At 35.2% G+C, this 16,833-nt stretch overlaps 1 protein-coding gene across 1 annotated transcript in view; it reads left to right on the top strand.

Moving 5' to 3' along the window:
* Positions 1–16,833, top strand: part of CNTN5 (contactin 5) — a 578,245-nt gene that overhangs the window by 77,725 nt on the left and 483,687 nt on the right. Inside the window, exon 3 of the mRNA XM_036743961.1 lies at positions 2,538–2,633. Coding sequence (XP_036599856.1) covers positions 2,538–2,633 — 96 coding nt within the window. The remainder of the gene's footprint in view (positions 1–2,537; positions 2,634–16,833) is intronic.

Below are 16,833 nucleotides of genomic sequence, written 5' to 3'. Positions count from 1 at the left end.
TACATTGTAAGCTCCTTGAAAGAGGAATCTATCTAGTGTGATGATTAGTCTTTAGTTGCAGGTGTTCAAGAATAAGATGTGTGTGTATGTGTGTTTTGATAAATTAAAACGACATTTTAGTGAGTGAGCAAGATGTAGTTAAAAATTGTTTACCTTCAGAGTCAGGGAGACCTAACTTTACTGTGATACTAGCTGTGTGACTAGCCAATCATCTCACTAAACTTCAGTTTCCTCATCTGCAAAATGGGGATAATAATATCAGTAGTAGCTCTGTTACATGGTTATTTTAACCACCAAATGAGATAATGTCTGTAAAGAGCTTTCTAAGCCTCAAAGGCACTTTTATAAAGATTTGCTATTATTAATAGGATCATTACAGTTTTTTTTTTCCTTCTTGACTTCCTTCAATAAAAATAAAACAAAATTGCTCTCAGATAGTAAATATATAGTCTTGAAATGATGGAAGTGCCAATTTTTGTCTTTTTTTCCCCTATGGTAGAGAGCTTTTATCAGACTAGCACCTCTCAAATGTAACAAAATGCATATGTATGTATGTATGCATATATGCACATATGTATGTGCATGCATATGTATATATACATATATGCACACACATATATGTATGTGTGTTTATATATATATATATATATATTTAAATAACTACTTGCTCCCTTACACTTAAGCTGTAATAATCAGTACATATCTCTATAGCAGTCCAGAGCCTTCATTAAAGAAAATTTAAAGGTGATTTATTTTGAAATATCTCTTATATTTCCTGACTCAATGTGCCATAAAACCGTGTTGATTTGATACTAATAATTAACATCAACTGAATTGAAACAGTGGCTATTTTAAAATGCAGCTCAATAGTTTAATCTATTCTTATTGATTTAATTTGAAGTTTGGGTAACAGACTTAGAAACAAGACCTAGATTCCCAGAATTACTTGTAGGATTGCAAAACTTTCTAATCAGCTTAAGTGACCAAAAGTTCAGGACCTATACTAACTGGCCATTAAGAATAGGAAAGGTACAGAATGTGATTAGAAATAAAAGGGACTGCTATACTTTTGATTGCCCTGGTTAATCTGAAAAAAAAAAAGTTAAATTCTGCTAGGGTGTTAATGGGTTGCAATGTGTTAATAGGAACCAATGAGTTAATGGGTTGCTCCACCTATTTATAGTTTAAAAGCAGCTTCTGGAAACACAATACTTTGCCCTGAGGGAGCAAGTCTAATGGCTAGCTTGTAGGGAAGATATTTGGGGCAGCTAGGTCTTCAAATCACATCACAGAGCCTATTCAGTGCTGACCCTGTCAGCTTTGCAGTTAAAAAGAAACTCCTTTCAGTTTGAATTTGCTTTGGGGGGATGGGGGACCTAGTTATTCTATTATGTTGTTAAAGCAGATCAGTGTAGAAATGCCAAAAGATCTAAGAAAAGAGATTTTTCAGTAAAATGCTTTGGAATTCATTCAAGCAGTGTTTCAAGAGAAAAGGGCCAAGCTCTCCAGCCTTCAGCATTTGGTGTTAAGGACCCCTGTCTAAATGCACCACAGTTTCTTTTGAGATTTGGTCATACCAAGTATAAAAGATAAACTTGTGGTCAATTTATTCCCAAAACATACTCTCATTCTTTTTTCCCCTCCTTCTTATTTCATAAAATGCCCACCATTGATGTGTAGGCTGAGAAAGGGAAAAAGCATTAAGGACACTCCACATAGGAGATGTGAAAATACAAATGACTTTTATCCCATTTTATTTTATCTTTTTTCTCTCAATATTTTTTAAAACCGATATCAATTCTAATTGGGTAAGTACAGTCTTTTTGAGGGATAGGGAATTGACCTCCCATATTATAGTCTCTCCTAAATATTAGTGGGTTTTCCTATTGCAGGAACACTGCCAGGACCATAGACCTGCATCAAAAAATGACCATTAAATAATTCAGTCCATTCTTAAACTTCCATGGAATAGAAGCGACATGACCCCCTGACTTACATTTAGAAGAAAAGAACACTTCATATCCTCTTCATATTAAGTGAGATCACCTAGGTCCCTATCATTTGGTAAATTCCAACTGTGTACTTGCTATATCCTGTATTCCTACAGTGACATATATAATGAGTCTCCACAGGCAGCAGGTTAGACAGTAGACAACCCTCACCACCTTTATTTCTCTTCTCACTATGCATGGATGGCTTTTGTTGGTAGGGGAAAAATCAATAAACAGGAAATGGTATAAAGAAATAAAAGAGCTATTAAATGTCTGTAATAAATGTTGTATTGCTTAATATCTCCCCACTGACAGCATATGTGTTCACTGTAAAAAGTAATAAATAACTGGATGTAACCTAAAAATCTTTGTAGTTAAAATAAAATGGTAAAGATTTATTTTTAGGAGCCATCTATCACTGATTAACAAATCAAAAGAGGCATTGTCAGCATAATAATGAAGTGGGGGGAGAAATATAAGTTATAATAGTGATAAAAATTTCAGCTCCTTCCTGTCATACATCTAAATGCTGTGTTGTGTTGACAGATCTGGGAAATTTTAGTGGCCGGACAAGAAGTGCAGTCTCTGTGAGGGAAGGCCAGGGGGTTGTTCTGATGTGTTCTCCTCCGCCTCATTCACCAGGTACAGTAGGATTCCCGTTATGGATTGCTTCTTTCTCTTTGACTATATGTTCATTTGTTTGAATGGTGTCATGTATTGACTGTGAAACATCCCAAATGAAATGTCTATATTGCATTTGATACATCTGTGAGTACCAGAAGAGTAATTAAAGATCGTTCATTCTAAATGCCATTAAGTGGAAGACTGAGTTGCTATGATAAGATTGTTTTACTGCCACTCTAACTGTTGACTGTCATGGTTGTGTCTCTGCCTGCCACCAGTGAGTAATATATTCCCTGAAGCTCAAGGAAGGAGATATGTTGAGAGAGAATAGAAACTTTCAAAATTTCTTTGGAGTGTTGGCACCGAGCCCCATGCCTACGGAATACCAATGTGCATCCTCTTTCAGGAAATAAGCTAGACACTTATTTGTAGTGTTCTTTACTGCAACGTAGCCAAGCTGATTAAGAAACAAATTTTAAGTTTCCAAATAAAATCTTAGAACACATGGTATCCTGCATGACTTTTTGGTACTATAACTTTTGCTTATAAAACTCATGGTGAGTGATAAGTGGTTTTTAATGGATTTGGTAGTAGACTTCTACAGTTTTCACATTAAGCGCTGTTTTCACATTTGGCAATCCATGGCTGTTCACATTCTTTCTTAGGCTTGAGTTCTATAATTTGTGATGAGTTACCCCAGGTTCACGTGAATTATAGTAGCACTTCTTGTTTTGTGGAGTTTTGGACAAAGGAGGGAATCAAAGATCTATAAGCTCTAAAGCCTATGAGTTTATGATTGATCTATTTCTAATCAAGAAGTTAACAAAATATCCTAGAGGCAAAAACAATGGAAAGAACATTCATTTGCCATGTACCCTGGTCATTTTTCCTTTAATAATTAGTAAGAAAGACAAAATTGTTTTAAGCTATATTAGTCATACAGTAGAGGAGCATAACTCTGTTTGGGATAATTTTTTTTATCAAAAATAACAAGTTTATAAAGGTGTATCTTTAAAATCTTCCTCCATTTGATACTGGGCCTTTTCCTTATTTACATTTTAAAATGTTTTTGTCAACTTTGTTAACTTAGATTTAAAAATGAAATTTTGTGAAAGTAATGATGTGGTCAGTCAATAAACATTCAGTAAGTGCCTATTGGGTTGCAGGAACTTTGCTAACTTATGGGGATATGAATACAAAAAGAAAGATATTCCCTGTCCTTAAGAAGTACACAGTCTAACGGAGGAAGACAACACACAAAAAGAAAAGCAGAAAAGGGAGTAGGTGGATACAAACATGATAGAATCCAGTACAAAAGACTGTAGTCAGGTAGAAAATAAAGAGATGCCTGGCTCAGGATTCCACTTTATGTGGAGGCTCTGTAAGAAGTTCTTTGCTCCAATCAGGACAGAAGGTATTGAAGGTACCACTGAGATGTGAGTACAAGGATGATGCAGTCTCAAAGGATGATGTTTCTTGATAATGAGGTTCCTGGGAAACATGATCTTGATGGAGTCTAGTCCAAAGGAATGTAGCCAGATAGGAAATAGATAGTTGGCCTGTGAGCCCTCTCTAAATGGCAATTACTATACGACTGAGAGGCAAATTTTCTGTGCCCAGAGACTATAGACTCTTAATTGTGTTTGACATTTTGGGAATGTCGACGTGTGGATATTAATATGGCAGGAGGTGAGTGGTTGGGTGAGTAGGTTTGGAATTTCAAGTAAACCTTCTTGGCCTTACCTACATTAGATGTTCCAGGAAGTAGAGAATAGTTCTAAATTATGTGCTCAAATTTTAAGAGATTTTTAAAATCTTGCTTAACATTAATAAAGGAATAACATTTTTTCACATAAAATGAGTACATATGGTTTTGCTCCCATAGTAGCAATAACTTAAAAGGTCTAGAATTTTATGATATCATATTCAGGGTGTTCCAAAAATCTTAATTGAATTTAAATGTTTAATAGATTAAACTGCACTAACACTTTTCAGATGCCCTGTGCTAATTAAGGAATGACTACTATTTCAGTATGGATTTTTACAAAATTCAAATTATGTTTAAGAATTCTTGTGAATGGATTTGACATTGGAGGTACTGGATTCAAATTCTAGCTGCGCCTCTTGTGTGACTTTTGGCAAGTCATTTAATATCTCTGGACCTCACTTTCCTCACCTGCAAAATGAACTAAGTAACCTTGGTGGTCCTTTTTGCTTTGTATTTGTGATCCTAAGAGAATATTTTCTTCAGTTTTAAGGATATCTATTTAGGTATATCCCAGTGTCATATTTACTGAACAGAAATACATACCTAAGGGAAAGGGTGGAAGGGGAAGGTAAACTGAAACTAGAATAGTTTGTGATCCATTAACACTATTGTGGGCTATAGAGAGTAAGTACTATTCTCATCTTGTGTAAATTTAACTTCAGTTTGTCCATTTTTATCCATTATGTTTTTTGCCAAAGAAAATCGACTCAATGTGGAAATGACATCTGCTTCGATCAGATTAGCTGCTCAGCTGGAAATTAGGGGCAAGTGGGCTTTGGGAGCTATGAATAAGTGTATTGGAAAATTAATTGTTGTGAGGGATGAAGGCAAGAGGAGCAAAAATCCTTTCATCGTTAATTTGACATGGGAAAGACAAACTACAAGGGAAGGTTATTACAGAGATCAACTCTGGGCCATGTTTGCTTTGAAATCAGGATAAGAAAGCAAATGAGTAGAGAACCATTGTTATGATTAGTTTGAGATACAAGAAGAGAAAACTGGAAGTATATTCTTTAGTTTTCACAAACAGAAACACTGTTGATCACAGGCCATCAAATAAACACTTCTGAAACAATCACAAAGTAGCAATGGTCCCTGAAAGGTGCACTCAAGGTCAAATTCAGATGCAAGGAGATTGGTGACAAACCAGCAATTATTTTTATCATTAGTCAGCCTATGAAGTACACATAACACACACAGTCATATGGAAGAAATAAAAATATGACTTTCTGAAATTTGTACTTCAAAATGTTCTGGTAGATTAGCAAGCTGAAAATTGAGAAAATATCTTCCCTAAAGAAACAACTTTAAGTAGTGCCAGAAGAAATCAGCTGTTTAAAACAATTTGTGCTGCTTTCTAAAAAGACTACTCCGTATGAAGCACTTGATCTTAACCAGCTACTACATTTCTCTGTCTACTTTTTGAAAACAATTTTTCATGTATACCACCCTGAGTTTTTAATATAGCTCCTGTTCAATATATTCTCCTATTCTAAATATTCTTATTTTTGAAGATTAAGCTTCAATATGTTTATAGAAAGGGCAGCTAGGTGATGCAGGGTTTAGAGCACAAGGCCTGGAGTCAAGAAAACTTGAGTTCAAATCTAGCTTCAAATACTTACTAGCTATGTATTTGCCTCAGTTTCCTCATCTATAAAATGAACTGAAGAAGGAAATGGCAAACCACCCTAGTATCTTTACTAAGAAAACCCCATATGGTGTAATGAAGAGTTGGATATGACAAAAACAACTAAACAATAAATAAAATACTAAAAGTGACTTTTCTAGGAAAATCTTTTAATAACAATATGTGTATGTTCCCCAAACATTACCTACAAATAAAAATTTGGTAAATTAAACCATATTTTCACATTGACTCTGATTATATACTGGTAGATAACCTTGACAATGCTGAATGACAATAACATTGGTCATGGCAGGGGAAATGTCTTCCAAATAAGGTTTTCATTTCTGTGCATCTTTTTAAAATACTAGAATGGATGCCACATATTTGAGTTCCTTAGGAAAAAGAAGACTTGATTCTATTGTCCCACTTAGCCAATTAAAAAAGTGCCTCACAAATCCATTCAATAAAAGCTTCCTCTGCCTCACATGCCTATCTGATACAACAACTGTGAATAAAGGCTTCTGATTGCCTTCTGCAGATATCCTTTGTTGAATTGTCCTATACTGATATTACTTAACCTACAACTTCTGGGGCTTCCTCCTTGATCTCTTGGGACTCCAAGTCTTAGCAAGTTTTGAGTCTAAACAGGCATTGATTGTATGTACAGTTAGTGTTTTATGGAAACAAATTATACATTAGTATCTTCATTGGGAAAATTCCCAGTTTAGGAGGAAGTACTTCCTTCCAGAAATGGATTAAGAGATTGTAATAGGGTTCATTCAATAAGGAATGATTGCAGAAAGTTATCAAAGACCTGTAAGCTTTCATAAAGTATTGCTTTCCCATAAACTGACCAATTACTGAACATAGGTTGCCCAGAAATCTGTGAGTTTTACAGCAAAATGTGTGACCTAGTGAGAGCCTCTGAATCATGATTCTCTGTATTTTTACATGAAATAATATAAAATGCTTTTGATCTTCCTATATTGATTCACCAAAGTAACTGATTCTATTATCTTGTGTTTCTATTGCAAAATTCACTGTATTTATTTTGTTTTTCCTTATAACTGCAGCACAGTATGAATGACTACCTTTCTAAGGGCTACCTTCTTTTTCTCCGATAGACATCTAATTGCCTCTCTCCTGATTAGAGGCAAACTTACAGTGGCACAATAAGGTGTTAGAGATTGTAGGAAATGGAAGATTTCATAATTAAGTCAAGAAACATAGACACAATTTGTGTCTTTTCTTGTAAATTGTGCTAATTTGTGAGTTTTTTTAATCATAGAGGGCTACTGCATTTTCATTCTAAAACACATTAATTTTCCATTTACACAGAGGGCATCAGAACTGGTATTAGATTTAAATATCTGCTTAATTTTCAGGCCAAATGAAGATAATCAGATACAAAATTCAATACTGAATCAATGGCAAATGATAAACATGTTCTACTACTATGGATAATACCTTTTTATTTCTTTAATTTACTTTTTGAGCTGGAATTATTATCTTGGGCAAAGTAACCCCATTGTCTATTCAGTGTTGTTCATTTCTCCTTCAAAATCTCTGTTGTTGCCTCCAAGTACCTGAAAAATCCAGCTACCCCTGACTGATTGTATAGTCCCCAACTGTATTGCTTCTTGATTCATACCTTTTTATTTTGTCTTCTGGCAAGACAAATTGTTCCATCTTAAGTTTATCCCTTTAAGAGCTATATGAATTGCTATCATTCTGGTTGCTTGAGTAAATATTTCCTCTATCCTCTTCCTCAGATCACCCTAGTAATTGAATATGTCCTTTTCTTTCCTCTTTATTCCTGTAATGCACTCTGCTTTCATATTTAGTCATATAGAATCAGAGAATTTGAAAATTGAAAGGGGTGTCAGCAGCCAACCAGTATAATTTATACCCAAAAGGAATCACTTGCATACCTAATTGATCCATTAACATCAGCTTGAAGACTTCCAATGAGGATGAATCTATTCACTACCTCATGAGGCCACTCCTTCTACTTGTGGACCTGCACATTTTAGAATTTTTAGACTCCTTCAAAGGCCAATTAAAATGCAACCCCCTACCAAGAAGTCTTTTCTGACCTGCTCTGTCCCTCAGCTATTAATGCCTCCCCTCTAAAACTAACTCCCATTTACTTCTTATATATTTTACAAGAATTTAAATGTATACACATTGTTCTCTTGTTAGAATGTAAAGTCCTGGAAGGAAGAGATTATTTTATTTTTATCTATATATTCTTCACACCAAGTAGATTACATGGCATCATAAAAGGTACCTAATAAATGCTTGTATTTGATTCACCTTACCCTCTCAACTAGGATATTGCATACCTAATTGATAAAAATGATAAGATTTTATCCAAATAAAAAAGTTTCACTGTCAAACCAAATATTTGTATAATTATTAGATATTTCTTTTTTAGATGGGATAATATCCATATTATTGGAAAATGTGCTCTTACTCATCAGTGAAGTGAAAGTGTTAAACTGGTTAACTTTGACAATCTCTGCCAGCCTTAATATTTTATAATGCTAGCATAGTTTCAATTCTGTACATTTCATTTATGAACATTCTTACTTTAGTCCTACTTATCATTTGGGTTAATGAATATTTTAAAGTAAAAAACATGTGAAAAATCAAGCTAAAGAATTGCAATTTGATTGCAAAATAAGCAATCAAAATATCCAGAAGAAACAAAGCTTTATATACACTTTACATTTTAGAGGGTGGACTAATAATGACCACAACACACTTTTATCTGGTACTTCTGTGTGTAAAAAAGTTTTCATCATAACAACCTTATGACAAGAATATAACTATTAATATCCCCATTCTATAGATGCAGGAACAGTCTCAGAGAGCTCAGTGACTTGCCCTGGGTTGATTATACAGCAATCACTGTCATATCTCTTGACTTTAAATTCAGAGCTCTCTTGACTACATCACACCAAATATTATTTATCTTTCTTTTTTTTTAACAAAGAATGCATCATGATCCAATTAAGATTTCCTATTAATCAAGTAAGGTCTTATTTTTCAGGTCTGCCACCAATAACTTTCCCAAACCTTTTTATAACCTTAGTGTTGGAAGATAGGGCTACCAAATCTACTGTACAAACTAATTATTTTCCTGGCTTTTGGTCTGTGTATTTTTAATGGTATATGATACGATCCATGAAGTATCTGAATCCAGTCCATAATAGTAAAGTTGTCCTAAGCATTTTATGGTGTTATTACCAAGTGCCTGATTCTCCTTCTTTGATGCTTCTCTCTACCCTGAAACTGGGCTGTCTCTGATCACATTCATTCAGCACAATTTTTCTCAATTCTTCATTTACTATCCTTCAGTGGTGGCAGTATAGAACAATGTTTATCAATTCACACATTCTCAAAGTTTGAAATAAAACACAAAAATGGTCAAAAGCTCCATTTTCTCATTTCGTCAAATAATGTATGAAACATACTTTTCTCTGAGTAAAGCAAAAGCTGGAGATTGGCAGAATTGCTAAATCCCATTGTTTACTTCCCAAGAGGTCAATAACAATCGCTGTCAGCAACATATGTAAATGAAAAAATCTTGATTGGCTACTGAGGCTGTTATTCATCTACCAGAAAATGAATATTTTTTCTTTCTTAGATGGTTAAGCACATCTGCCCTAAATGAGTTTGGTTGCCAAGAAACAGCTCTTTGTACTTTTGAAATTCACGGTTATACTTGCAAAGGAGAGATTTGCAAAAATGAATAACAGAAGCATTCAGAATATCTGTTACAATATACAGATTGGTTTGGGAGTTCTAGAGAATATCAGTATGGATAGTCTTTTCAACAAAGAAATCAGTACCTATTGACTATTTTATTTTTCACATATTGGCATCAAGGAAGAGAATAGTCCACACCTAACACCTCCCTTGAGCATACAAAAAAGTAAACTGTAAGATACTCATTTAAAACTGATTCCCAATTTAAAAAAAAAACTGTTAAAACCGAGTATTAGTTGTGTGGAATAATAGAATTCTATAGAGAATACTTCATACAATTTGGCATAATCTATGTTTCTACTTATACTGCTGGTCATTAAAATTACTTATTGAAAAGTAAAATTCAAGAAATCAATTGCTTGTGTTGTTACCATGATAATAAGAAACCTCTTTAATTGAGGTTTTTTTTTTATTTTTTATTTTTCTACTCAGTCCATAACTTGTCTTGGCATGGTGTAGACACTACCTATGGAATATTACAATGTCTTTCCCTAGGGTGTTTTTTCCTTCCTTTATGGGGGCATAGAATCATAGACTAAGAATTAGAAGGGTCATTGCTGATAATCTAGGCCAACTCCCCTCATTTTATAGATGTAGAAATATGTCCAGAATCTCAAAGTGACTTGGTTATAGTATTACAACTGGTATGTCACCTTTAGGATTTGAACCCAAGCCATCTCACTACTCCTGCATTCTTCCCCCTACACTACACGTTGTCTTTGTGTTATGAAAACTTATAACTATCTAAACAGGATAGATTCATGGAAGCTTCTAAACTCCAAAGAAAGTAACATATCAAAGAAAATGTGTATTTGATTTTTGGTTTTTTTTCATTTGTGAAGAATCAGAGATCTCCAGCTGGAAGAGGTCTCAGAATTCAAACTCCTAGTTTTATAAATGAGGAGACTGAGCCTAAGTAAGGATAAGCCAATTGACCAAGGTCTCACAGGTCCCATAAGTCCATGTTCAATGAAAAAATTCATCATTGTTTTTATTGCCCCACACTATTTCCCTAAGTGCTGGAGAGTCCAGAAAACCGGGGGTCTAAACTTATGTCTGACATTAAGAAATTATATGACTCTGGACAAATTACTTGACTTTTTAGATTACTCATTTGTAAAACAGGTACTATAATACCTGTAGAATCTATATCAGGATTGTTTTAAAGCTCAAATGATAGAGTGTTTTTAAAGCACTTTGCAAACTTTGTAGTGTATAGTAATAAAATTAATTCATGAGGTTAGAGATATTTTGTTTTTGTTCAGTTGTTTCAGTTGTGTCTGACCTTTGTGTCTGCCATTTGTGGTTTCTTGGCAAAGATACTGGTGTGGTTTGCCATTTTCTTCTCCATTGGATCCATTTTGTCAAGCCATTAGAGGTTAAGTGACTTGCCCAAGGTCACACAGCTAAGATATGTCTGAGGCTAGATTTGAATTTGGGTCTTCCTGACTACAGGCCCAGTACTCTATGCCACTGAGCCATTAGTTGTCTCTAGTTCTAGATACAGAGAGGAGTATTGGAGTCTGTTCAGTCTCCTCATTTCAAGGATCAGGAAAATAAGGCCCAGAGAGATCATGTGGCTTTGCTTAAGAATCACAACGGGAAAAAATGGCAGAGCTGGCATTCAAACCCAGGTCCTCTAGCTCCAAACCTTGTTACATGGAAAAATATTGTTATTGACTTTCTTTTATATCCCCATATTCTGCTACACTTCCTGGAATCCAGTAAATATTTAATAAATCCTTGCTGACTGATAGGACCTAATGCTCAGGACTAAACATTTAAATAAATCAGGGCTTATAGTTCAAATTTTATTTTAGAGAACATGATTTGACCTGAATATCTGTGGACTAAGGAATCATGTTAGCATGAAATTCCACTGTATTTGCATATCCCATGTTCCATTATTATATTTTGTAAAATCTTTCAACTCTAAGATTGAATTTTCTCTATGCAAAAATATTTCTCATGCTCACCTAAATCAGGTTACCCAATTCTGTCCAGTTTTCATTCATTAACTATTTGAGATGATACTCTCTTTTGTGTCACTACTGTCTTTTGCCCCTTTTAGTATCTCTACCACCTAGTACAGTGACTGACATGTAGTAGGTGCTTGATAAATGTTTATTGAGTTGATGTACTTCAAGGATCCATATCAATGGACACAGATTTCAACAGCTCCATTTTTCAATAGATGGCCTTCATGAATTTTTATTCCCACGATTATTCCTTTTTGCTATTCCTTTTTGTTAGTGGACACTGTGCCCTCCCTCCCTCCCTCATGGATCTCTTGGTTTTTCACATTTTAATGTTTCCTTTGTTTTCTCATTCTTTTTCACTTTTTTGGTATGGTTCAAACCCTAGTTTTGAAAATATTTACTAGCGACCTTCTCAGTGTTCTAAACAACTCACTAAGAATCTAAGTTTATAGAGTTGATGACAGTCTGCATTGGTGGAAGGAATTTCCTCATCTGGGAATCCCCTTTCCCAATGAAACCATAGGTCCACTGCATATTCCTTATCTCTAAAACTTTGAGTATGCAATGTATAAGGGTTGTTTCTTCAAAAATATCAGCAATAAAATTACTGAAATAATATATACAGTTTACTGAGAAGGTGAAGCTGAAGCTCTGAGATCATGGGACCCTAACTATATATTCTAGCTGTTTGATTTGTTACAGAGATCTTTAGTAGTTGCTAGCTTACAATGCCATCCTTACCCTGTCCATAATTCAAATACAATTTAATTGGTTCAGTTAAAAGTATTACAAAGCAGTAATTTCATTTTATGTTATATTGTGTAGCTCATGGTTTTTCAGAGTTAACTTTACATTCACATCCAAATTAATTTTACATGTATTTTAGTAGTGATAAGAAATAAGGGATTTTGCAAGTCTAAATGAGTTTTTTCCAAAAACAGGAGACTATGCTCCATTATATATGTGTCACACTACTTAAGAAGACTATTCAAAGCAGAATAATTGGCATCACCTTTACTGATCGCTCTCTCGCCTCCATATAGACCCTTCTATCTATTTTAATGTTAACCATTATAGCAACAATATCCTAGAGTTTTCTTCCACCTTAGTCACCTGTGGCTTGAGTAGAAGTTTGTCTTTTTTGCTGTCTCTTGCTTCCTATACCCTCTACCTCTACTGATGAGGCCAAATAAATAGAAGTTGTACCTCTTTCCAGGCTGTTAGGTGGTACAGTTGATAGAGCACCTCATTTCTAGGCTTTTTTCAAAACCCCATTTGAAAGAAGTTATTGTGGTTCAGTCATTTCAGTTGTACTGACTCTTCATTACACCATTGGGAGTTTTCTTGGCAAAGATACTGAAGTGGTTTACCATTTCCTTCTCCGGTAATTTTCCAGATGATGAAACTGAGACAAATAGGGTTAAGTGACTTGCCTAGGGTCACACAGCTAGTAAATGTCTGAGGTCTGATTTGAACTCAAGTTTTCCTGGCTCTAGGCCCTACACTCTGTCTACCACACCCACATAGGCATCTAAAAATGCTGAGTAAATAATTAAGACCAAGAGTCCTACATAACCCCTTCAAAGTACATGACATATAGGAAGCATTTAATATATGTTTAATGATTAGTATCTGATTTAACCAGTCCAAGCCCCTGTTGGCACCCTTCTGTATTTTGTTACATTTGAGATTTCTCAACCTTGGAAATATCATCCTGCTAGTTTTAGCCCCAAGTCCTGTGAACATAATCCCACAGGCCCCTAATGAGGACATCCATCCAGTCTCCATTAGCTGAATATGTGTAGCTGAAGATTCTTTTCCTTGTGACCATTGTTCTAGTGGTGAATTTCTCACAGTGTAGTGAGGCTGGTGTTGGGGAAACCAAAAACATCATTAATCAGTTATATATTTGAAAATGAGATTAGTCCCCTGCCAGAGCTTACACTGCACTGTGATAGCCTCAAGAAATTCAGGATGACCCCTATACATACACACACACCAATGTGAAGCATCTCAGTAAGAATACGGTGGGGACCCCTAATATGTTATACTTCTTTGAAAATGCAAGTATCACAATTATCGCTTAGTTTTATGTTGTTAAAAATTTTCGCCTTCTATCTGCCCTGAGAATTTCAATTGCAAAACACAGTATGATCTAGTTTTACCAAATATTCCCTAAACTGTTAATGCACTCCTGCCCCTCAAAATAAATGTTATATTTATTTTACTTTTTAAATCCCTCAAAACTTGGCCCCTTCTTGTATAAAGGGTGCTGAAATCAATACTGGTTTCATCTCTATTGTTGTGTGGACTCTCTTTATCTATGCAGATCAACAACTTGTCTAATTTATTCACTACTGAGGCAGCAAATCTTAGAGAATTGTCTGGTACACAGAGAAATGAAGAGAAATTGTTACACAGTTAACATATACCAATAAAAAAGACCTGAAACCTGCTCTTTCTAACACAAGACCCATTGCCTACACATTATGGCCCCTATGTGCAAAGCATTTTTCAAACCTTAAAAGTGCTATATAAATGTTGGGTGGTAGTAGTAGCAGTAGTAGTAATAGTAGTAGTAGTAGCAGTACTAGCAGTAGTAGTAATATTAGTAGCAGTAGTAGTCATAGTAGTAGTCGTAGTCATAGTAGTACTGTTTCAACAATCCGGCTAGCAGCTGTTGTGGGGGTGAAAGACCAACACAAGCCCAACAACAAGAATGCTACCAGCATGCTGCAAAAGCCCAGGTTCCTTTGATCTGTTTTAGTAAGGAAAGCAACGTTAAGGGGTTATCAAGCTTATTTTAATCCAGCATAGACATCATTCAATTAGTTCAGGGGAAAAAGCCAGCACTCTGAACTTCAGAGCAAATACAAAGTACAAACATCGACAGACAGACCTTGTCTGATTCAAATCCCGATACATAGTTACCAGAGTTTAACAAAGTCCCAGCATCCAGGTTTATGAGCTGGAAGGCTCTTAGCTACAGCTGCCCGGAGTGTCTGCATCGGCGTGCCACCAAGAGTGAGAGCCCTGGGCAAATGGCTCTATCTTCCCTTCTTATACCATTTCAGACGTCATCAACCATCATCTGAATGACCAGAACTTAAGCTGCTATGATTGGCTTTTGAGTTAGCACCTTCCCTTAGTACCCTGGGAGCTTCACACCCACATAGGCTTAGCACCTAATAGGGGTTTGGTCCTGGAGCTTAGCACTTAGACTCAATGAAATACATTGAATTAATCAAAGGAAACAAAAGCCAAACTCTTCAAGGGCACTTGGTTGAACTGAGTGCTAAGAGCCCATTTTGTTTACCAACACAAGTAGTAGTAGTAGTAGTAGTAGTAGCAGTAGTAGTAGTAGTAGTAGTAGTAGTAGTAGTAGTATCACTCTATGGTACTTCTCAAAGTATATCATAGCTATAATAAATTCAATGCCTAATTTTCAGGATTTCAAATAGTCATAGTTCTATCAAAATCCTATAGAATTGTGAAAATTTTAACTCAACAAAACTAACCAAATATATTCACATTAAGTACTTGGTATGAAATTTATGGTCATTAGTCAAGTCAACAAGAATTTATAAAGCATCCAGTATATGTCAAACATCTAATATATGTTAGGCATAGAAAGAAAGACAAAAAACAATTCCTGCCATTGATGAGTTTACAGTCTAATGGGGGAGACATCACATAAACAACTATATATGAATAAGATATACACAAGATAAATTAGAGATAATTGCATTGGGAAGGCATTAGGATTAAAGGGGACCTGAAAGGTCTTCCTATAGAATTTGGATTTTAACTGAAGCAGATAACTAAGAAGAAGATAACAGTCAAAGTTCCTACATCTAAAGCTCCCAAGGAAAAAAAAATGTGAATTGCCCTCAGGCCGTGGAAGGGTTCAGAAAGGATCCTGACAATCAAGTAAGAGAGGTAGAGGAAAAATTGGGAAGAGAAATAAGAGTGATGCAAGAAAACCATGAAAAAAGAGTCAACAAACAAACACGCAAAACACATAAAAAATACTGAAGAAAATAACACCTTAAAACACAGATTAGGCCAAATGGTAAAAGAGATAGAAAAAACTGAATGAAGAGAAGAAGGCAATGAAAAGCAGAATTGACCAGATGGAAAAAAGAGGCACAAAAATTCACTGAAGAAAAAACATCCTTAAAAAGTAGAATTGGACAAAAAGAAAAGGAGGTACAAAAGCTCACTGAAGAAAATAATTTCTTAAAAATTAGAATTGAGCAAATGGAAGCTAATGACTTTATGAGAAATCAAGAAACAAAACAAAACCAAAAGAATGAAAAAAATAGAAGACAATATGAAATATCTCACTGGAAAAATAACTGACCTGGAAAATAGATCCAGGAGAGATCATTTAAAAAGTATTGGACTACCTGAAGCCATGATTTTAAAAAGCCTAGACACTTTTTTTCAAGAAGTTTTCAAGGAAAACTGTACTGATATTCTAAAACCAAAGGATAAAATCGAAATAGAAAGAATCCACTGATCACCTCCTGAAAGAGATCCCAAAATGAAAACTCCCAGGAATATTATAGCCAAATTCCAGAGCTCCCAGGTCAAGGATATATAATTTCTGCTTGTAATTTGTGTTTTCTCTGAAGTTCAGGGTGCTGGCTTTTTCCTCTGAACCAAGTGAATGATATATGTATGTTTAACTAAAGTGAGATTGTAAGCCCTTTAAAGTTGCTTTCCCTAGAAAAGCAGATCAAAGAACCTGTGCTAGCTGCCCCCCTGTGTGCTGGTATTATTGTCTTACACAGCCACAGTAACATCACGTAGCATTGTTGTTACAGTTGTTTCATTGATGGCTGGACTTCAAAGCAGTCTCAGCCTCTTTTACACCAGGCAATTCATCGTTCACCAGCCTCAGCCTCTGCCCCAAAGTAACTTCTTCTGGAAGAACAGAACTGTCTCCAGCTGGATGCCGAGCTTTTTCCCTCAGGATTAGTAGAATAACACATAACTACACAATATGTATCCTTTCCCAGTTCTCTCTGTTCTTCAGTCCTCCGGCTAAGCTCTATTGCATCACTG

The sequence above is a fragment of the Trichosurus vulpecula genome, chromosome 2 (genome assembly GCF_011100635.1).
Source record: "Trichosurus vulpecula isolate mTriVul1 chromosome 2, mTriVul1.pri, whole genome shotgun sequence".
In the NCBI taxonomy this organism is placed as follows: Eukaryota; Metazoa; Chordata; class Mammalia; order Diprotodontia; family Phalangeridae; genus Trichosurus; species Trichosurus vulpecula.
The sequence above is the reverse complement of the archived record's forward strand: the minus strand, read 5'-3'. Positions and strand labels throughout refer to the sequence as shown.